The sequence below is a fragment of the Pseudophryne corroboree genome, chromosome 7, assembly GCF_028390025.1.
Source record: "Pseudophryne corroboree isolate aPseCor3 chromosome 7, aPseCor3.hap2, whole genome shotgun sequence".
Classification (NCBI taxonomy): Eukaryota; Metazoa; Chordata; class Amphibia; order Anura; family Myobatrachidae; genus Pseudophryne; species Pseudophryne corroboree.
The window spans coordinates 319,974,779-319,998,200 of NC_086450.1; the positions used below are offsets into that span (position 1 = coordinate 319,974,779).

The following is a 23,422-nucleotide window of genomic DNA, read 5'->3' on the forward strand; positions in this document are numbered from 1 at the left end:
ATTAAAAATATTGTATTAAATGACCTTCAGGCTATGTGTATAAGGTGTATATGAAACATAAATGAATTGTGTGAATGCAGACACACTTTGTTAAATGCACAAAGTTATAACAAATATTGGCTAAAATTGCCTTCAGGCTGTGTGTATAAGGTGTATATGTAACATAAATGCATTCTGTGCTTAGATTTAGTGCCCATCCCCATGATATCTCATTATGGTATGCAATTATTCCAAAATACGGAAAAATCCGATATCCAAAATACCTCTGCTCCCAAGCATTTTGGATAAGGGATACTCAACCTGTACTGTAATTTCCTGATTACTGAGCTTAGGGGTAACAGTGATCATATGATGTACAATACGGGGTAATTCCAAAGTAACGGATGTAACTCTCAGTTACAATGTCTGTGATAAGCATCTGGATTGCTTCAAATTTAAAATGCACATAAAGAAGCAGATTTTACAGCAATTGTATCTACCACTGGTGAATAAAAATATGAAGTGTGGACAAGCCTCACCATTGTTCTCTGCTGTAAATAAATACATTGTTTAAATGTAACGGATGTACAGTAACCGGGATAGGACATGGTAATTTCTGACATAAAATACAGTCTATATGTCTGATTTCTCTGAAACTACAACAGATATTTATTCCATTCTTTTTTTTAAATAAAGCATAAACCACACAGCAGGGGCGTTTCTACAGAGAAGGGGGCCTGTGTGCACCTCCGGGTGGGCCCCCTCCTCTGAATGGTGCGGTAGACTCCGACATTGTGCCGGAGTCTACTGCGAATGCGCAGGTCTCCGAAAACATGGCGCCCGCCATGATCCAGAGTCCAATTTGCCAACCGTGCATGCACGGCGGCCATTTTGGTGGTGATTTTCGCTTTGATCGCTGCAGGGCTATGGGGCCGGATGGACGGGGGAGTGAAAAAACTTAAAACCACATGAAACACTGATTATCAACATAGAATTTCTGACAGTATATGTCCTCAACTTTTGTTATAAACTACAATAATCCAAGTTTCTTACCTTTGTTTTCATAAAACAATAGATAATCAGTGGTCACAATCAGTGTATGCCTAATGCCTGGTAGCCATTACTGAAATAAGACAAAATGGCAGCATGTCATGTGACACACTGTACCAACCCATTTTTAAACTACTATAGACTATGACTGATTCACTGGGAAATTAATTTTTTAATATTCCAACTTTTTTTTTCCATGACCCATGTCCACTGTTGGATGGAATTGCCCTATACTTATAAGCCACCCCCCTGTATATGTGCTCTTGTGTAGTTGTGCAGCAGGAATCAGTATGATTTGCCAGCGCGTGGGATCCCAGCGCTTGTAATACCCCACTTACAATCCCTCCTCGCAGCCTAACCCTAACCACACCTGTAGGTGCCTAAACCTAACCCCCTGTCCCACTGCCTAAATCAATCCACCCCCCCCCCCCCCCCCCCGCAGCCTAACCCTAACCCACTCCCCTCCTGCAGCCTAACCCTCGGAGGGCGGTACCTAACCCCCCGGAATGCATCTTAACCCTCCTCCCCACAGACTAAACCTAACCCCTCCCCGCGCACGCCTTACCTGACTTGCGATGCAGTCTGCCCTTGTTAGGGATCCTGGCTGTCGGTATTCTGTCGCCGGGATGATATACCCATTCTGTATGCTTGTGTGCATTCAGAATAGTGTCGGTATTCCGAAGTCGGTATTCTGACTGCGGGTATACCGGTGGCCAGGATACTAATTGCATCCCATGCAGCACATGTGTACAATACAGTACATGAAGCCACGTTTCCACAAGCAGCAGTTACTGAGGGAAACAGAGGACAAGTGATAAAGCAGAGGACTGAGTCTGTCACAATTCTCCTTCTCATACTTGTATCATAGACCCCGTTGTGTGTAGACCTCACATCCTGACCTGAGACAGGGAGCTCTATGGGAGAGTTAGAAGTGACTGGCGTCCGTCTGGAATTGCTGTGCACTGTTGGAGTGGGCTGGGGCTGGGAGAGATGTCATGACAGGAAACGCTGTGGCCAGAGATGGGGGAGCTGGGAGGGCGGAGCATGCGGCCGGTCAGCTGCAGCACTGGCGCTATAATGTGTATAGTGGTGCGTACAGCATAGAAGGAGTCGAGCGCACTGCTACATACATCATGGCGTGCAGCGATGCAGTTAGCAGCGGCCATGGGGATGAAAGGACTGTGCGGCCCTGCAGGTGCTGCCGGATGGTTCTCCACCCACAGAGCATATGCACTGTGTGCAAGACACCGCTGGCACTACCCTAGTTACTGCCCTGGTTCTACAACAACAATAACTCAAGTGAGACACAAACTATTCTCTACCATGGAATAAAACCATAGTCACTCTAGCCAATTTAAAAAGAAGAAAAGAAGAAAATAATATCCCATCACCTTGGCTCATTCACTAACACATTGGGTGCAAAATAAACAAAGCCACCCAAGGTTATGGCTATCAAAGACTGTAGCTAAAGCATTCATAGAACTTCTTACAAGAATGTAAAAAAATAAAAAATCTGCAGCCAGTGCCCATTCTCTGTTTTCCTGGGTATTAATTCCACTGCTTGACTCACTATTACTCACAGCGCACAGTCACAATTTCTGTGGTTGTCTATGCCTAAGGGAAGCCTTAAATGGACAAATGGTTTCAATGATTAAACATTGAAACATTTAAACGTAGTAGGAGAATACAATAATCCTGACTTGTTGTTATCTACAGGGCATTTTATACTCTTGCCAGGAAATAACTATACAGCCGCAATATATGTTTGTGTTCGAGGTCACGCTCCATGTCTCCCGGAAGAACTTGGATGTCTTCTCTCCTATGGTGCCTATCCAAATAGAAGTGTAACTCCTATGTTAAAGTCTATAGGCTGTGTCTGCTAGACAGACTTCCCGTTCATGTCACTTGCTCAATCACAGACTCACTATTCACGTCATTTGCTCAATCACAGTAAAGCTGAATAAATATGATATATTCTCCCTTGTGTCTATTTGTCCCAGGACAGTCCTCTTTTTTTCCATCCCCACATTTATTTTTCATCATTTATATTTCTGATGAATATAAATGAACAGAATGAGTAGGATTAGGTTGCAATGATTGTTTTGTTTAAAATAGGACTCGGAATGGAAGAATGTGGTGGCCTTCCTACCTCTATGTCTGTCTGTTTTTACCCAGTTTTGTTCTATTACTGTTGTTCTAATTGTAAAGGGCAACGGAATATGCTGCGTTATATAAGAAACTGTTAATAAATAATAAATAATTGTATACCCAAGCTTTAGGTCATATAAAACAAAAATAATGTACAGGTACACCACCAATTTTACTTTGTCCGGATTAAAGGGGGTTAGGGACGTCTTTTAATCCAGAACATTTTCTGCGCCTGGGCGTAACACGCTATACGCGCAAGTGTCAGTGGGTACAGCATCCACGGGCACTGCAGGTGACACAGCAAGCATCGGTGGGGCTGTTATGGCGTCCAAGGTCACAACAAGTACCGCACATGGGTGGAACACGCAGCACGAGCAAGTGTCAGTGAGTACAGCTTAGTGACTGCTTCACTTACTGTTAATGTTTGCATACCCTCCAACTGTACCTTTTTGGCAGGTACATTACCTTTTTTTTATGTTCTGTACCGATTTTTTACACTCCTAATTTCCATTGAAAGTATAGGAAATGGGAAGCCTTTACCCGTAGCCACGCCCCATTTCCTAATTTGTACCGGTTTTTATGTGTAAAATGTTGGAGGGTTTGTGTTTGTTCAAAATGTACCTGATACCTGTTTTGTTTATAAACAGTTTTGCATACACTACTGTGTTTATTCATTAATTAATATTATACTGTAGCATATATGTTACTATTTATTGCTTTAGAAATGTTCTGAAGGTGCAAAATTAGTAAAAAAAAGTTTCCACCGTTAATCCGGCAAAATCGATAATTCGGCACGGCACTGGAACCGAGGATGCCGGAAAATCGGTGGTGTACCTGTATTTAAGACTGAGCTTGTCAATTCATTGAAACCCAGAAACAACCAGTGAGGGTGAGGCATTAGCCACTAAATTATTATTATTTTTAAATTATTTTTATGGTGGTGTTTTTGTGTGATAGTATTTAACTTTCAGGTATTCAATTTCCTTTATTAAATCAAGTCATGTGTTAACGTCTTTCATTTTTCACTTTAGCTTTTTACAGAATCGACATGGCAGCTGTTTTATTTTGCATTGATATGAATTGATACTGTAGTTTGCATACAAGAATGTAAAGAAAATGTCTGGTAAAGAGTCAAAATCTTAAAGGGCTCTTACATCAAAAGATACTCTGCAGCTTCACTCAGATGCTAGTTTCACACTAGCCTAGCAAGCTTTGCCTCATCCCAAGGCAATATGCAAAACTATAATGCATTACGTAGGGTAGTACTTCCAAGTATACGCTGTTGATGGGCAGATGCATCATTATTGGAGACAACATGATGTGAGCACAGCATATCCATATAATCTCTTGTGGTATGATTTCCAGCCTTCATTTATTTGCTTTATTTTTTACTCCACTACTTTCGTATACTAAAAATGAGAATATCTCACCCTTGCTTGATCTAGAGCTCACAGCATGCAGAACAGAAAGGTACTGAATATCTTTTTTTAAGCATAGGTTTCACTGTAAAGTTAAACACTGTAATGGATTCCTGCTGGAAGACCTATTCAGTTGACACTAATGATATTTGCAAGTAATCTATATATATAAAAGACAAAAAAGGAGATTGAGACATCATGAAATCTCTTAAACCACAAGGCCTATAATCTTGAAACTTGCCAGGTAGCCTCTCCTTAGGTCCGAGGTGCTTGCTAAGAACCGGTTTTACAAATGTCACTGCCCATCCACGGAAATCGCCAAAAATGTATGTATGTATGTATGTATGTATGTATGTATGTATGTTCCAGCATAACTCTGGAATGCCAGCTGAAAGTTACACCAAACTTGGTACACATCTGATTTACAATCTGGTAACAAACACTGTGGTGGTAAGACACCCCTGGAAACCCCTAGGGGTGGGACAGTAGCACAGAGAATTTCAGTAAACAGCATAACTGTGGAATGGCTGGAGCAATTTACACCAAACTTTGTACACAAATGACTTACAATCTGTGAACAAACACTAGGGTGGGGGGGGGGGGGGGGGAGGGTATGGTAAAACACCCCTTGCACCCCTAGGGGTTGGACAGCAGAAGAGAGTATTTAAAAAAACAGCATAACTCCGGAATTCCTGGACCAATTAACAACAAACTTGCTGCACATATGACTTACAATCGGGGAACTAACACTGTGCAGGTAACACACCCCTAGGGGTTAGGCAGCAACACAGAGTATTTCAGCAGACCGCATAACTCTGGAATGCCAGGTGCAATTGACACCAAACTTGGTACACATATGATTTATAATCTGGGAACAAACACTGTGGGGGTAACACACCCCTAGCAGTGGGCCAGCAGCACAGACTATACCAGGACATGCATGATATGTCAGTGACGACCAGGGACAGACTTGGCTTCTGTTTCGGCCTGGGCTTTTGTGAAGGCACGCGCGCACATCACAAGGGGTGCGTGCACGTCTAGAGGGCGAGCAGTCATGATGTACGGGGGCATGCCACGAGTCATGGGGGCGTGGACTCATGGCACGCCCCCATTTCCATGGCGATGCTTGCTGGGGGCTGGGTCACGCCTCGAGTCTGGGGGGCATGGACTTGCGGTGCTCCCCTATTTTCATGGGGGGATGGCTAAACCAGAGAGCTGGATGCTACGCTGCGCGCGGCCTTCTTGACTCTTTGTGGGACTGGACTGGCCCATCTGCCCTTCTGGCATTTTCCAGAAGTGACAGATGGGCAGTCCGGCTCTGGAGACGACAGGGCTTCATGTGACAGTGGCAGTGACATGATGTAAGGTGGGGAATGGAGGTAGCGGGAGTCATATAGTGGGAGGAGGGTCCCCAGCAGCACAGAGTATATTAGGAGATGCATGATATGTCAGGCAGGACAGGGCTGCATGTGACAGGGGCAGTGACATGATGTCAGGAGGGTAATGGAGGTAGCACGAAACCACACACTGAGAGCTGCATAGTGGAAATAGCAGGGTCCCCCAGCAGCACAGAGTATATCAGGAGATGCATAATGTGCTGCGCTATATAAGAAACTGTAAATAAATCAATCATTTCACAGGGGCACTGACATGATGTGAGGAGGGGAATGGAGGCAGCAGGAAGCCACAGACTGAGAGTTGTATAGTGGGCAGAGCAGCTTCCCTTGGGGGACCAAAAAGGGGTCCGGCCACTATACAACGTGCGTCAGGGAAGCAAGATATGCCTATATACTAGATCTACAACCAACGTCAATTAACAAACTACTATAATTCTAATTTACCATCCTCATCCCGTAGCGAAGCACGGGTATTCAGCTAGTACATTATAATTGTAAATCCAGTCATAATTAAAAATAAGGGTTACATTAGTTTTCCTGTTTACTATTTCATTTCCTGTTTTTTTTATAAGAAAATTGAACTGAAAAAACAAAGCACACCTTATATTATATGGAAAACTGTACCAATTAAATACATTAATATTTATCGTATGCTATAACTAAACACCAGTGAAATCATTTATCCTCTTTTGATAAGACAAAGTAATTCCACACAGCAGTTATATAATGAAACACAAATAATGTATAATAGTGTATATGACTACACCACATAAAAGTAATTATAAAAAAAAGGGTATTTTAATTTAGTACCTAATTTTAATATAAATACAAACTTTTGAGTTTATTTGTAAATTCTGCTAGTACTTACGGTATCTGTACAGAATTTAACCAGAAATTTCAAATTTAGTATCTGGCTGAAGAGACTTCCGGTCACGTCTTCTGATGTCATTGTATTGCTTTACTTCGTTGTGACTTGTACACTATGGTGATGGTAGAGAGCATTATGGGCCTGATTCTGAGCAGCTCGGAGAGTGCATGCAGCAGCGTCTACTGGCGGGCGCCCGTCTACAACATTATGCAAATGGCGCCACAAACTCCTTCCCTTGTGTACATCCATGTGGCTGAAAGTGCAATTGGTATTACAGCGTGCCCACTTTCAGATCCTGTGCACGCTGTAATACCATACCAATTGGTGCATCCATCTTTGTTTGTACCATCGAAACTTGCAATAGCCCTATGGCCTTCTTTGCTTGTGGATGTGTGTCTGTGAATGCAGCTGCATGCACTAACATGCTAGATAAACTACCATAATATGGCCACTGAACAAACAATGTTTGTGTGCACTAATAGTCATCTCACAGTCTCCGTCACGGAAAGCCCTCCAGTTTTCCACCACCTTTCTTATACTACCTGAATCGACTACAACAGCACATCTGTGCATTCAGTCTTTGTAATGCATGCACCACAAGGCACCTATGTGCGCTCACTCGGTGTAACGCATGCACCATAGGGCACCTTTGTGTGCTCACTTGGTGTTACGCATGAACCATAAGGCACCTTTGTGCGCTCACAAGGTGTAACGCATGCACCATAAGGCACCTTTGTGTGCTCACTTGGTGTAATGTATGCACCATAAGGTACCTTTGCGCGCTCACTCTGTGTAACGCATGCACCATAAAGCACCTTTGTGCACTCACTGGGTGTAACGCTTGCACCATTTAGCACCTTTACGCGCTCACTCTGTGTAAAGTACACACCACAGGGCACCTTTGTGTGCTCACTTGGTGTAACGCATGCACCATAAGGCACCTTTGTGCACTTACTCAGTGTAACGCATGCACCACAAGGCACCTTTGTGCGCTTGCTCGGTGTAATGCATGCACCATAGGGCACCTTTGTGCGCTCACTCAGGGTAACACATGCACCATAGGGCACCTTTGTGTGCTCACTTGGTGTAACACATGCACCATAGGGCACCATTGTGCATTCACTTGATGTAACACATGCACCATAGGGCACATTTGTGCGCTCACTCTGTGTAAAGCATGCACCATAGGGCACCTCTGTGCGCTCACTCGGTGTAATGCATGCACCATATGGTACCTTTGTGCACTCACTCGTGTAATGCATGTACCATAGGGCACCTTTGTGCACTCACTCGTGTAATGCATGTACCATAGGGCAGCTTTGTGCTCTTACTTGGTGTAACACATGCACCATAGGGCACTTTTGTGCAATCACTTGGTGTAACGCATGCACCATAGGGGTTTTTAGAAATTTTTGGCCATGCACAATTTCAAATAATAGCTCAACTACATGAACACTGGCATTGCATGCAACTCAGGCCCTAAGTATCTGTGCTATGTTCTGTCTCAGACCAGCTTCCTCCAGGATGCAGTCCAAAACGACTTGTTAGGTACAGAGGAAACCAGTCTGATACAAAGATCACTATGCTAATTGCCCAACTCACCTTCTGAGTCAGGGTAACAGACTACACAGTGTTTGCTCGCTCCAAGAATTGCTGCTTCTATACCTCACAGTTTTCCTGTGCTGCAGTCTGAGGAAGGTCAACCAGGGAGAAAGCAGAGAGCATAAAGAGCTCGCTCTAGATTTAATACTGTCCACCAGACAAAGTAACAAGGTAAACTATTTTCTTTGTTAAGTACATATAACAGAAGTCTATATGTAATTAAGCAATAACATTACATCAAAGGAGTTTTTTTTGGGATGCAATATTCTCTATCACGTTGGCGCTGACCTCACTGATATAAGCACCTGTGTTGTTGGTTCACCTTTACTGTGAACATTTTATTCACATGCACTGGGAAACTAATTGGAGAGATACTGTAAGTGCTGGAAGTATTCAGAAGACGGGTGCTTGACTACTGATGATAGTCAGAGATCCAGGCAGATCACCAGAACAGCTATTACGTGTAATGCTGCCCTAGTAAAACTTCGGACTAAGGGGGTCATTCCGAGATGATCGTAGCTGTGCTAAATTTAGCACAGCTACGATCATTCAAACACTGACATGTGGGGGGATGCCCAGCACAGGGCTATCCCGCTCCGCATGTCAGTGTCGGCCCCCCCGCAGAAGTGCAAAGGCATCGCTCAGCGGCGATGCCTTTGCACTCCAAGAGTAGCTACCTATCAGCGCAGCTTTAACGTGCTGGCTGGGAGCTTCTCATCACTCCCCGGCCCGCAGCGGCTGCGTGTGACATCACGCAGCCGCTGCGGCCCGCCCCCATTCGGTCCGGCTACGCATGCATTGGCCGGACCATGCCCACGAAATGGTGGACAAACGCCGCCGTTCCGCCCCCACCACCCGCCCAGTGACCGCCTCTGCCTGTCAATCAGGCAGAGACGATCAGAGCGGCCGGATGGCCTTCGGCCGTCTGGCATGCGCCGGCACACTGCGGTACTGGCGCATGCGCAGTTCTGACCCGATCGCACCGCTGCGATAAACTGCAGCGTGCAATCGGGTCAGAATGACCCCCTAAATTGTACTTTTCTTAACTGCAACATTAAACTGAAATCTATAATATCTTCATCAGAATCTTGTGGTTTCACCATTAGGGGTCTATTTATTAACATTATTTTTACAAAATAATGTGAAAAATTGTGTTTTCACACCCTTTTCACATTCTTTTTAGTATCACCTGAATGTATTAAAGGGCATTTGAAGCAGTTTTCATGAAAAACTGCTCCAAACCCTTTTTTCACTTTATTTTAGTAACCCACATCGCATTCCCCATACTTATAATGGCGGCGCGTGGGGGTAGTCACGATGGGGGTGGTTGACCGGGCGTGGCGGCAGCGGCAACGTCGGCGGGGCGGCGTATGCGCAGTAGGAGATCGGGGTACTTTTTACGAAAAATACCCCGATGATGCTGCGAAGAGGCATCGCAGGGACAGAGCTTGACCGCAAGCTCTGTTCCTGCATGCGATAATTGATACATCCCTGAGATGTAATCAATTATCGCAGTGCGAGTTGGGGCAATTTTATCACCTGTCATCCGCATCCTGGATGTGGATGGTGATAAATAGGCCCCTTAGTGAGAAACACTGAGCTTGTTCTGGGGTGATGGGGATGGGTGTTGCTGGTGATGGTCTTGGAAAGCTTTATTATTTAATATTTGTGTACATAAATATAAAATATCTTTATTTTTTCAATTGTATTTCTTTATGGGCAACCACAAGAAACCAATGTACTATGAAAAGCCTCCAAAACTGCAATTGAGAAACAAATAACTAGCATAATACACAGTTCAATTTTTACGTACTTTTGAATCAGAAAATGGCAATTAATGTTAAACTTTGCTCTACATTAGCTTCATTGAATATTCAGAAAAACCCAAACGAAAAGCCTTACAATATACTTTCACATTCAACCACAATTCCTGCTCCCATGTTATTGGATATTTACCAATGTGTGTGTGTGAATGGAATTCTTGACTAGAACAAACATTTTCTTGTAATTTATCTAATGCAAATACTGACCCCTGCTGCCGAGACTTTACATTAGCAGTGATGAAAATACTTGTCCCTTGATCACAGGTAAGTTTGAAAGCTCCACCAATATCTGCATTGCTTAAAATAACTTGAAAAAGAACCTGAATAAAAAGACAAAATGTAAATAGAACTAATAAATGAATAGTAGAAACAGTGCATATCCCTCAATCAATACCCTGTGTTATGCAAAAAAAACAAGAAATATGACACTGCAATCTCAGTAAGGAACGGTACAAAGAGATTCAGTGGTATTCAGAAATGTATTTTCTGGTTTCCAGTCTTGAAAAGTAGATTGCAACTTTCACTGTTAATGGCTCTTCTGCACTTTTATCCCCTGAGCTCTCAAAACAGGACTGTAGCAATTTTGAAACAACCTGTTCCTCCCAAAATCATACAGTAGCTACAGATGTGACCACATACAACTTTCCTAAAATCAAGCCATACGGACCCATTTGACTTGACACGGACCCTGCAAATCAGTTATGCATTGTGATTTTTTTTTAAATATGCTCATTTAATCTGGCACTTGATACAAATTCTTTTGATACAATAAAAATGTGAATCCATCCAATCGCTACCCGTGGGGCCCACCGGTGGTTTCCCCTGTACCCCTGTGGGCCAGTCCGACCCTGCCCATGAGGGAGTGTTTTGGTCATGCTAAGCATCTCATGCCATGTGACACAAAAAAGGAAAGGTGTATGTGGGGGTGTGGTATGGAAGGTAGATAGTAACTAGGTCGACAGTGTCTAGGTCGACCACTATTGGTCAACAGTAACTAGGTCGAGAGAGTCTCTAGGAGAGTCTCTAGGTCGACAGGGTCTTTAGGTCGACAAGGTCTAGGTCAACATGTCAAAAGGTCGACAGGACGGCTCTTCACATGCAATTTTCAGCAGCCGCAGTTGAGACGATTTCAATTTCAGTCTCAATAGCGATCCAACCTGACTAAGGCCCTTGGTTATCTATTATTTGATTGCAAGATTATGATGTATCATGGACTGTATTTTTCATTGTATGTGAACTGTGGTCCCCATAAACCAGAGGTGGGGAACCTTTGGTCCTCCAGCTGTTGTGGAACTACACATACCAGCATGCCTTGCTACAGTTTTGCTATTTGGCCATGCTAAAACTATTGCAGGGCATGCTGGGATGTGTAGTTCAACAACAGCTGGCGGGACGAAGGTTCCCCATCTCTGCTATAAACCCTCACATTATTTTTATTTTATTCTGTATAAATCCCCATATTTTTCTTTAAAAAATTGCTCAACCAAATGACTAATTATAACATTTATTCTAAACATCTGCTTACATATTTATAGCAATTTAATTTTGTCAATAATGCATTATGACTAAAAATGAGTAGTTTTATTAGTTAAATACTTGGGAAGCCTTAAAAATTTTATTTTTTTAAACTTTATTAAGCTAACTTTGTGCATTACGCTCTCTTATTTGACAGTTATGCTAATATTTTTCAGTTATGGCTCTTGGAGTAATAAGGTGTATATTATTATACCCTCTAAGCTGAATCCTAGCTCCCCCAGACTAAAATGTATTTTGTTATTGTAGGCAGGGCCGAAACTAGGGGGGGCTAGGGGCATACTTGCCTACTTTTGAAAAAGCATTTCAGGGAGATTGTGAAATTAACACCTATAAGCGCGGACGTGTACTGCTACAACTGAGAGGCGTGTCATGAAAATGACTTACATCAAAACGTAAATGAGCCCCAAAGTTAGTATACTGTATACACATATACTGTAAGTGGCCATGAGAAACCTTATTTAAAATGAATGTAGCCATAGGGATCATTGTGCCTTATAACCAATACAGTAAAATGGTGCTGATGATCCCATTTGAATGTATATCTCTCTAATTTATCTTTTCCCCAAGAATGTAACAGCTATATATAATGTGGGTAAGGTAAAATCAGGGAGATTACTGGTCTATTCAGGGAGTGAGGGAGATTGCTGCTATTTCAGGGAGTCTCCTGCAGAATGAGGGAGGGTAGGCAACTCTGGCTAGGGGGGCATGTGACCTGGGCGCCAGACTGGAGAGGGCGCTGAGACTGTCACTTTAATTCATACTTGCCTACCTGACCCTCTCCATGAGGGAGAAAATGCTCTGTTCCTGGACTTTCCTGGTAATGTATGATTGCCATCACCTGTGGTGAAACACCTTTCTTATCAATTACCTAGCTCACCACAGGTGATGGCAATCATACATTACCAGGAAAGTCCAGGAACAGAGCATTTTCTCCCTCATGGAGAGGGTCAGGTAGGCAAGTATGCTTTAATTCCCCCCTAACGCCCCCTCCCTATGCGGCAGCGATAGCATAGAGCCGGGCAGCTTGAGCTCCAGACTTTGCAAGCTCCCGTCTAGCCAGCAGGCACACGCACCGCATTGCAGAGAAGACACTGAAATTAAACTACATCTCCCAGCAGCCCTTGCTGCCGGGAGCTGTACTTTACTTTCAGTTTCATCTCTGCAGCGTGCAGAGCCACATTAAGAGGGGGCACAGGGGAGAAATTACTCCCCCTCACCCCACTGTTAGTGCCTTTAATCATTGCAGCCACTGCTGCAGTGTACATGAAATTCCGAAAAGGGGGCGGGGCTAAACGGCACTGTACACACAGTGCCATGCCAGCCAGCAACAGCATGGGAGAGAGGGAAGAGCAGCACAGCCCAAACAGTGAGTATTCAGGGAAGGGGCACTGTATGTTTCTGTGACTGCTATATGTGTGCATGTGTGTGATTGTATGTGAATAGGTGTGTGACTAAATATGTATGGGTGTGGTATGCGTGACCTGGCATACAGACGCTGGTATCCCGGGAGCGGAATGCCGTCGGGGGAAGGGGGGGTGGCGAGCACAGCAAGCCCCTTTGCGGGCTCGCTGTGCTCGCCACGCTGGGGTGGAAGTGGTCCTTTTTGGTCGGCATGCCGACTGTCGGGATTGTGAGAGGGCGGGATATAGGGGGAGGTACAGTGACCGGCGGTCACATAACTACCAGTAGCGGATCTTGCCACGGGCAAGCAGGACTTTTGCCCAGGGCGCCGCCTTCCGGAGGGCGCTGGCGCCATCCGGAGGGCGCCGCACCATGGCAAGATCTGCCACTGCCGTGCCCTCCGCTGCCCGCTGTGTCCCCCCGGCTCCTGCGGCTGTGGTCCCGTGAAGGGAACTAGACGCGTAGCGTCTAGTTTCCCTTCGCTGAGAGGACCTTTGCTGAGCGGTGCGCGATGACATCATCACGCACCGCACAGCAAAGGTCCTCTCCGCAAAGGGAACTAGACGCGTAGCGTCTAGTTTCCCTTCGCGGACAGGACCTTTTGCTGTGCGGTGCGCGATGACGTCATCGCGCACCGCTCAGCATTTAAGCGGCGCTTCTGCTGTACAGGGGGCGTAACTGACCACGCCCCCTGTATTAAGCCACGCCCCCATTCCCTGCCCGGGGCGCCGAGGGCCCTCGAACCGGCCCTGATAACTACATCCCATCTGTGTGCTTGTGTGTCACTGTATACATATGTGTCAGTATACATGTGTGTACAGGTGTGTGATTATATATATATATATGTATGTATGTATGTATGTATGTATGTATGTCAGTGAATGTATGTGTGTGTGACAGTATGTATTTTGTATTGGTGTGTGATTTTATGTATGTATTAATATATGGGTTATTATTTTCCTTTCCTCCTTCATCCGTAGCCCAAAATAAAAAGTATATCCCCTTTGCCCTTATGAAGTTGAGATTATATATATATATATATATATATATATATATATATAAAAGCTGATTCTCTGTAATTAAGAGACACACACGGTCCTGCGTTTCAAATGCCGCACCTTCAGTGCCGCACCTTTTGCTACTATATATATATATATATATATATATATATACACACACACACACTTGAATGCGGGGGGGAAGGGGGGGGGGGATGGGGGGCGCTAAGTTAATGGCTCGCCCCAGGTGCCAAAACTCCTAGTTTCGGCCCTGTTGTAGGTGGAGATTTTGGATCCAAATCTCATGTCCGTCTCACACTTCTAACTCGCCTCCGTTTTATAGTTTAACAGTTACAAAGATACTAAATGCTTTCAGTATTTTGGCCTTGGTTTGTAAGCACTTCTATTCTATACTATTTGGTTGACCTAACATCGGGATATCTAAATGATAGATTTTGTTAGTAATATCATCAACATATTGTATTTTATGTAACCTTGTAAAATGTACGTAACAACTTGGTAAGGGTTGGGTATGTGTGACCGGCGGTATCCCGGCAGCGGAATGCCCAGTGGGTGTGGGGGGGTAAGGGGCGTGCGCAACAAGCTCCTTGCAGGCTTGGTGGTGACCTGCGGTGTGAATAGTCCCTGCTAGTTGGCATGCAGAGTGTCGGGATTCTCAGGGGGTGGGATGTAGGGGGGGGTGTTGTGACCGGCGATCTACTGACCGCCGATCACATAATTACAGCCCCTTGGTAAGACTGTGAAGCTTTCCCAGTATGCATGACTAAAGAATCCGCAAGTTTAAAAACATTTTTTCTATACTGCGCTTCTCTGGTCTGAAGGGAAATTGCACACAGATCAGGACGAACCATATTGTCTTCAGCATCAAATGTCCATAGGCAAAAAAATAGATAGAAGACACTTTTCTTTTTTTGTGAATATTCCATATATATGTTTTCTGCGGGTCTGGGACTCCAGGTCGACAACAAAAAGGTCGACACACCTTAGGTCGATGCCAATAGGTTGACACACCTTAGGTCGACATGGACAAAAGGTCGACATGGACAAAAGGTTGACATGAACAAGGTCGACATGGAAAAAGGTCGACATGAGTTTTTTATGTGTTTTTTTGGTGTCGTTTTCTTCGTAGAGTGACCGGGAACCCCAGTTAGTGTACCGGGTCCCCTCACATGGCTCACGACCTTCGGGCACGGTGCCTCGCTCTGCTACCGCTGCGCTCGGCACAGATTACCGTTCCAATCGTAGTCCACGTGTCACGATCCGGATACTGAGACACCATTTTCCTTCTGGATGTACGTCCTCCATGGGCCTCTGCTGCCACTCCTGTCTTGCTGACCGCCGTGCGCCACTGGGCGCATGTTATTCTGCTACTGCGGCCTACATCGCAAGTGTTGCACCTTCCCTATAGTACTTAATTCCCCTTCTTTGTTTGTTCATGGGCGCAGCCATGTTAGACTCCAGTCACATGACATTATTCCTCCTATCCATGGTGCTGGAGCCTTGTCATAATTGCTCAGCCAATCCCTGCTATGCAGCAGGTATAAATATCCGGTCCCAGCTCCCAAAAGATCGTCAGTGCTTTCATTGTCATCTGTGATTCCAGCATACAAGCTTCACTACAGATTTTCTCCTGCAATTCCATTCTGCAGATCAGCCTGACTTCCCTGGTGATTACACTCTGCCTGTGTAACCCGACTCTCCAGTGTTAACCCTCTACAGTCTACTTTGGATTCCTGTGTTTGAACTTTTGCTTTGCAGTAATCATCCTTCATTCTTCAGTTCCTGCGTACTCCAGTTTCATTCCTCATCTTCCAGTGAACCCCAGCCTCATTTATTGTTTACAGGACTTTCTTCCATATTCCAGGTTACTGGCCTTCACCGATTGTGAACTTAATTATCACGTGTGACTTTATATTATTCTCTTGCACGTTATTTGACTTTTTATTTAATAAAAGCACTTAAGGAATTCCCAGTTGTCGTGGTCACGCCCTCGGGCATTCTTTGCTGCTGTCAATACGTATGTCCAGGAGTCACATAGCTCCTCCTAAATTTAAGTACCCGTCAGCCCCTACAACTGAGGCTCCCAGTCACGGTCCCCAGCCCTCAGTTGTGACAGTAAGCACTGACCAGATGGATCCAGCCGGAGACCAGGCCCAAGCGCTTAGGCTGATTCAAGAATTGGCAACCCGCCTTGAACGTCAGGAGGCTGCTCAAGGCCATGTTGTTCGCTGTCTCCAGGATCTCTCCTCCCGGCTGGATGAAATTCAAGCGGCCCTCCGTGGATCAGGGGCGTCCAGTGTGCCGACCCCAGCGCCTCCGGTGGTGTCCCCACCCACCATACCTGTTCCTGCTCCCTATCTTCACTTGCCGACTCCTGCTAAATATGATGGATCCCCTAAAGCCTGCAGGGGTTTCCTAAACCAGTGCGAGATCCAATTTGAATTGCAACCCAGCAGTTTCCCTACTGACCGCATTAAGGTGGCATACCTTATTTCTCTACTCACTGGTGCCGCTCTAGACTGGGCCTCACCTATATGGGAAAGGTCTGATGTCCTGTTGTCATCCTATGCTAACTTCGTGGCAACGTTCAGACGAATTTTCGATGAGCCAGGTCGAGTGACATCAGCTTCCTCAGAGATCCTTCGACTGCGTCAGGGGACGCGAACTGTCGGTCAGTATTTGGTGCAATTCCAGACCTTGGCATCTGAAGTCTCCTGGAATGATGACGCTCTTTATGCAGCCTTCTGGGGAGGGCTATCCGAGCGTATCAAAGATGAGCTCGCTGCTAGAGACTTGCCTTTAACTTTAAACGAGCTCATTTCCCTCTGCACTAAGGTCGATTTACGGTTCCGTGAAAGGGCTGTTGAACGAGGAAGATCCACATTTCCCAGGATTCCTACTGTTTCCATTCCTCGTCAGCCATCTCCGTCTCGGGAGGAACCTATGCAGATAGGTCGCTCTCGTTTATCTGAGGCAGAGCGTAGTAGACGTCTCGCTGAGCGTCTCTGTTTGTATTGTGCCGAATCTTCTCACGTTATCAAGTCCTGTCCCAAGCGTCCGGGACAACCTCAAGTCCTAGCCCTCCAAGGAGAAGGTCAGCTAGGAGTGACGAATTTCTCTCCATTTCCAAGTAACTGCAATCTCTCAGTTTCTCTGCAGGTGGCTCCGCGTACAAAGAATCTCACTGCCTTATTGGATTCTGGAGCAGCCGGAAACTTTATTACAGAGAAGTTCGTTAAGCAGTGGTCTCTTCCCACTGAGAGACTGTCATCACCGATATCTCTAACTGCCGTGGACGGCAGTAGGATTCCTGAGGCGGTGATTACCTCCAAGACCTTACCTATCCGTCTGATGGTAGGGGACCAGCATACAGAGTTGATTTCTTTCCAGGTTATCCCCAGGGCCACCCATCCTGTGGTCCTAGGCCTTCCATGGCTACGTCTGCATAATCCTCAAGTTGATTGGAAGTCGACCCGTATCCTGGCATGGGGTCCTTCCTGCTCAGAGACCTGTCTCCAAAAAGAGCTTCCAGTTCGCATATCCTCCTACAAGTCTTCTGATGTCCCGTCTCCTCTGTGCCAAGACTCCAAGCTACAGTTTTGTCCAGGGTCACCGAATCACAAGGCTGATGCCCTTTCCCGCTCTCGGGAGCAAGAAAATGAGTCTGAGTCTACTGACAAGCATTGTATTGTTGATCCAGTGGCGTTCTCCGCAGTGAGTATGGACTCTATGCCCCCGCCAGGGAAAAATTTTGTGAAGCCGGCTTTCAGGAGGAAGCTCTTGCATCGGGCACATTCCTCTCGCTTTGCCGGACACGCGGGCATACGCAAGACCTTAAAATTCGTCTCCAGGTCAAATTGGTGGCCGACCCTAAAGAAGGACATTGCTGAATTTGTGGCCTCCTGCCCGAAATGTGCCCAGCACAAAGTATCCCGCCAGTTACCCACTAGGCAACTGGTTTCCTTGTCTGATCCTCATCGTCCGTGGTCTCATCCCTCGATGGATTCTGTCATGGATTCCCCACTTCCAAGTTGGCACAAGTCTTCATCCAGAAGTTCCATTCCAGATGGCCAGGTAAACTTAAGAAGTGTCCTGGGGCCACTCCTAAAAGGGGGGGTACTGTCACGATCCGGATACTGAGACACCATTTTCCTTCTGGATGTACGTCCTCCATGGGCCTCTGCTGCCACTCCTGTCTCGCTGACCGCCGCGCGCCACTGGGCGCATGTTATTCTGCTACTGCGGCCTACATCGCAAGTGTTGCACCTTCCCTATAGTACTTAATTCCCCTTCTTTGTTTGTTCATGGGCGCAGCCATGTTAGACTCCAGTCACATGACATTATTCCTCCTATCCATGGTGCTGGAGCCTTGTCATAATTGCTCAGCCAATCCCTGCTATGCAGCAGGTATAAATATCCGGTCCCAGCTCCCAAAAGATCGTCAGTGCTTTCATTGTCATCTGTGATTCCAGCATACAAGCTTCACTACAGATTTTCTCCTGCAATTCCATTCTGCAGATCAGCCTGACTTCCCTGGTGATTACACTCTGCCTGTGTAACCCGACTCTCCAGTGTTAACCCTCTACAGTCTACTTTGGATTCCTGTGTTTGAACATTTGCTTTGCAGTAATCATCCTTCATTCTTCAGTTCCTGCGTACTCCAGTTTCATTCCTCATCTTCCAGTGAACCCCAGCCTCATTTATTGTTTACAGGACTTTCTTCCATATTCCAGGTTACTGGCCTTCACCGATTGTGAACTTAATTATCACGTGTGACTTTATATTATTCTCTTGCACGTTATTTGACTTTTTATTTAATAAAAGCACTTAAGGAATTCCCAGTTGTCGTGGTCACGCCCTCGGGCATTCTTTGCTGCTGTCAATACGTATGTCCAGGAGTCACATAGCTCCTCCTAAATTTAAGTACCCGTCAGCCCCTACAACTGAGGCTCCCAGTCATGGTCCCCAGCCCTCAGTTGTGACACCACGTGGATCATTAAGTATGAAAAGGTTCCAAAAAAGAAAAAAATCGAGAAAAACTCATGTCAACCTTTTTCCATGCCGACCTTGTTCATGTCGACCTTTTGTCCACGTCGACCTTTTATCCATGTCGACCTAAGGTGTGTCGACCTATTGGCGTCAACCTAATGTGTATCGACCTTTTTGTTGTCAACCTGGACGCCGGATACCATTTTCTGCCTGATATATAGCATACTAATGCCTTTCATCTAAAGCAGCGCTTGCCCCTGCCTAAGACATATGAGATCCCCCAAAAATGCAATGTAAAAAACACTCTATACTGTATATTAATACAATGTATTGTACGTATTGCTGTGATGACATAAGAACCACTGCATATTTCAATCATATCGCTTTAAGACTCGCATAAATTTCCCGGGTTATTGCACGTGAACGCGCATCAACCCGGGATTTTGCTTAGTCTGAAAGGGTCCTGAAGGAAAATCCTGGGTCTAGCATCCCAGCATTTCATCCCAGGTCGTGTCCTGGGTTGAAGTCGGAATCGACCTGGGATACGGTGCACTGTGAATATTCCCTACTCATGTTACTGAACCCGATACTGTTAAATGTACACTGATTGGAGCTTCCCTGGGCGCTGAAACAATGTTGTCATTAGCCAGCAACCAGGACAGCAAAGAAGAGACAGGTAGCATGGCAACTTGAAAAGATGAGGAGGTCAGAGAACACCTCAGCATAAGGGGGGAGGAAGAAATAAAGACAAATCACAGGCACAGTAACTCTGAACTCCGGTCAACACACTGGTACTCCGGCGGCCATGACTGCTGCAATGCTGTGAGCAGGCACCACCCCTCCCTTTGCTCCCCTATTGTGACCTCATCTTTGGGAGTCTGGAATAGTCCATCTCTAATGACATCTATAGGAATTTGCAGTAATGACCTGGGGTCAGTATAAACGGGGCTGTTCCAGGAAGATCCCGGGTCTGAGTGTAGTGTAAACAGGGATATTTCTCGGGTTATGTCCAGGAGCATCCCCGGTGATTCTGAAAACACAATCCTGGGTACGACCCGGGACTGCGAATGTGAAAGGAGTATCAGTGGAGCACACAGAAAATAATCATTGATAGCCAGCAGCAAATATTACTGGCTACATCCAACATTAGCACAAAGTTAAAAAGATTTCAATGTGTGAAACCAAGATGTGTTCCACACCCAAAAAGAGAAGACAATACTTTTCGTTATGTGTGTGCAAAACATAAGCAGATCTACATTTACATTTTTATATAATCATAAAGAAGTACATCTACACTGCTCAAAAAAAGGGAGCACTAAAACAACACATCCTAGATCTGAATGAATGAAATATTCTTATTAAATACTTTGTTCTTTACATAGTTGAATGTGTTGACAACAAAATCACACAAAAATTATCAATGGAAATCAAATTTATTAACCCATGGAGGTCTGGATTTGGAGTCACACTCAAAATTAAAGTGGAAACACACACTACAGGCTGATCCAACTTTGATGTAATGTCCTTAAAACAAGTCAAAATGTGGCTCAGTAGTGTGTGTGGCCTCCACATGCCTGTTTGACCTCCCGAAAAATGCCTGGGAATGCTCCTGATGAGGTGGCGGATGGTCTCCTGAGGGATCTCCTCCCAGACCTGGACTAAAGCATCTGCCAACTCCTGGACAGTCTGTGGTGCAACATGGCGTTGGTGGATGGAGCAAGACATGATGTCCCAGATGTGCTCAATTGGATTCAGGTCTGGGGAACTGGCGGGTCAGTCCATAGCATCAATGCCTTCGTCTTGCAGGAACTGCTGACACACTCCAGCTACGTGAGGTCTAGCATTGTCTTGCATTAGGAGGAACCCAGGGCCAACCGCACCAGCATATGGTCTCACAAGGGGTCTGAGGATCTCATCTCGGTACCTAATGGCAATCAGGCTACCTCTGGCGAGCACATGGAGGGCTGTGCGGCCCCCCAAAGAAATGCCACCCTACATCATTACTGACCCACTGCCAAACCAGTCATGCTGGAGGATGTTGCAGGCAGCAGAACGTTCTCCTTGGCGTCTCCAGACTCTGTCACGTCTGTCACATGTGCTCAGTGAGAACCTGCTTTCATCTGTGAAGAGCACAGGGCGCCAGTGGCGAATTTGCCAATCTTGGTGTTCTCTGGCAAATGCCAAACGTCCTGCACGGTGTTGGGCTGTAAGCACGACCCCCACCTGTGGATGTCGGGCCCTCATACCACCCTCATGGACTCTGTTTCTGATAGTTTGAGTAGACACATGCACATTTGTGGCTTGCTGGAGGTCATTTTGCAGGGCTCTGGCAGTGCTCCTCCTGTTCCTCCTTGCACAAAGGCGGAGATAGCGGTCCTGCTGCTGGGTTGTTGCCCTCCTACGGCCTCCTCCACGTCTCTTGATGTACTGGCCGGTCTCCTGGTAGCGCCTCCATGCTCTGGACACTACGCTGACAGACACAGCAAACCTTCTTGGCACAGCTCGCATTGATGTGCCATCCTGGATGAGCTGCACTACCTGAGCCACTTGTGTGGGTTGTAGACTCCGTCTCATGCTACCAGTAGAGTGAAAGCATCGCCAGCTTTCAAAAGTGACCAAAACATCAGCCAGAAAGCATAGGAGCTGAGAAGTGGTCTGTGGTCACCACCTGCAGAACAACTCCTTTATTGGGGGTGTCTTGCTAATTGCCTATAATTTCCACCTGTTGTCTATTCCATTTGCTCAACAGCATGTGAAATTGATTGTCAATCAGTGTTGCTTCCTAAGTGGACAGTTTGATTTCACAGAAATGTGATTGACTTGGAGTTACATTGTGTTGTTTAAGTGTTCCCTTTATTTTTTTGAGCAGTGTATTTATTAATCAGTAATAATAAAGAACATTACACTGCAAAGTTAATTACCTGTGTTGAGTTAGGAATTGTCCAGGCAAAGAACATAGGAATGGAATGCTTTACCCTGGCAGTTATGCCAAACATATCACCGACTCCCTTATAGGCTCTCAAATCAACGTTTAACTTTTTCTTATCAGATTCCAAATCTAATGTTCCATTCACTGTTTCTCCTAGTAGAGGGAAGAAAACGATGATTCTCATTTACGGAAATAGTTTCCTGTAGCGTTTCCCACTATGCTAGCTGGATGATGGCAGAATCCCAAGCACGTTAGTCTACATTAGCACTAAAATGCAGTATAATGGGTGATACACTACAGCAACATATAGTAGCAGCACTATCATATTGTAATGACAAAGTGATGGAGGATTTTTGGTAAATTCTGAGTATTTAGATGACTGACCGCCAAAGTTACCATAAGATCCTTCAGCCTTTATCATTACAAATTGTAGTACACATTCCTTATACAAGAAGTCATATAACTCACATGGTAATGTCCATTTAGTCTTTCAATGAAGTATACAAATGTTGGGAAAGACCAAGTAGTGATTCAAAATTAAATATTACTACACTATTATTTTGGTTTCCTACGTGCTGCATTTAGTATGTGGTTCACTAGGGACACGTATGGTAAGTACTGTCCTAATATTCTACACACCTTCCTTAGACAATGTTCCCATCATGCGGACCACTTTTGGATAACCATGTTTCAGAAAAGATTCAATGTTATGGGCACTTCTGAAGAGCAGTCTGTTGCTGTTTCCTGTACATAGAGAAGACACTCTGCACACAAATGAGTTCTGTGCTGTTGCAGCCTCCAGCGAGAGCTCTTGCTTGCCGTTCAGTGCTTGTACATCCAAAGAGGTCTGAGGGAAGACGAAAGATGTGAACATTGCTGGGATATTGAAGATTTGCTGGTTAGATCAGTTTTGAATTTTACAGACATTTTATTTACATGATATCAATGTAAACTGGTGTCTATTTCTAATCTATAATATTCTCACTATGGCAATAGAAGTGTGCAGCGGTTTCATCTCTAGGTCGACCACACTTAGGTTGACAAACATTAGGTTAACCACTATTGGTCAACATGCATTAGGTCGACATGGTCACTAGGTCAACATGACAAAAAGTCGACATAAGTTTTTCACAATTTCTCTAACGTCCTAGTGGATGCTGGGGACTCCGTCAGGACCATGGGGATTAGCGGCTCCGCAGGAGACAGGGCACAAAAATAAAGCTTTAGGATCAGGTGGTGTGCACTGGCTCCTCCCCCTATGAC

The 23,422-nt window shown here is 45.3% G+C and overlaps 1 protein-coding gene and 1 long non-coding RNA gene across 2 annotated transcripts in view; one reads left to right on the top strand and one right to left on the bottom strand.

Annotated features, from left to right (window-relative positions):
• LOC134945174 (uncharacterized) overlaps window positions 1-23,422 on the bottom strand; it is a 532,944-nt gene that overhangs the window by 293,707 nt on the left and 215,815 nt on the right. Inside the window, exons 36-38 of the mRNA XM_063934300.1 lie at window positions 22,799-23,006; window positions 22,152-22,312; window positions 10,493-10,605 (exon numbers count right to left, since the gene is read on the bottom strand). Coding sequence (XP_063790370.1) covers window positions 10,493-10,605; window positions 22,152-22,312; window positions 22,799-23,006 — 482 coding nt within the window. The remainder of the gene's footprint in view (window positions 1-10,492; window positions 10,606-22,151; window positions 22,313-22,798; window positions 23,007-23,422) is intronic.
• The window catches only part of LOC134945175 (uncharacterized), a 115,829-nt gene continuing 105,401 nt past the window's right edge, over window positions 12,995-23,422 (top strand). Inside the window, exon 1 of the long non-coding RNA XR_010182061.1 lies at window positions 12,995-13,187. This is a non-coding gene — a long non-coding RNA (uncharacterized LOC134945175). The remainder of the gene's footprint in view (window positions 13,188-23,422) is intronic.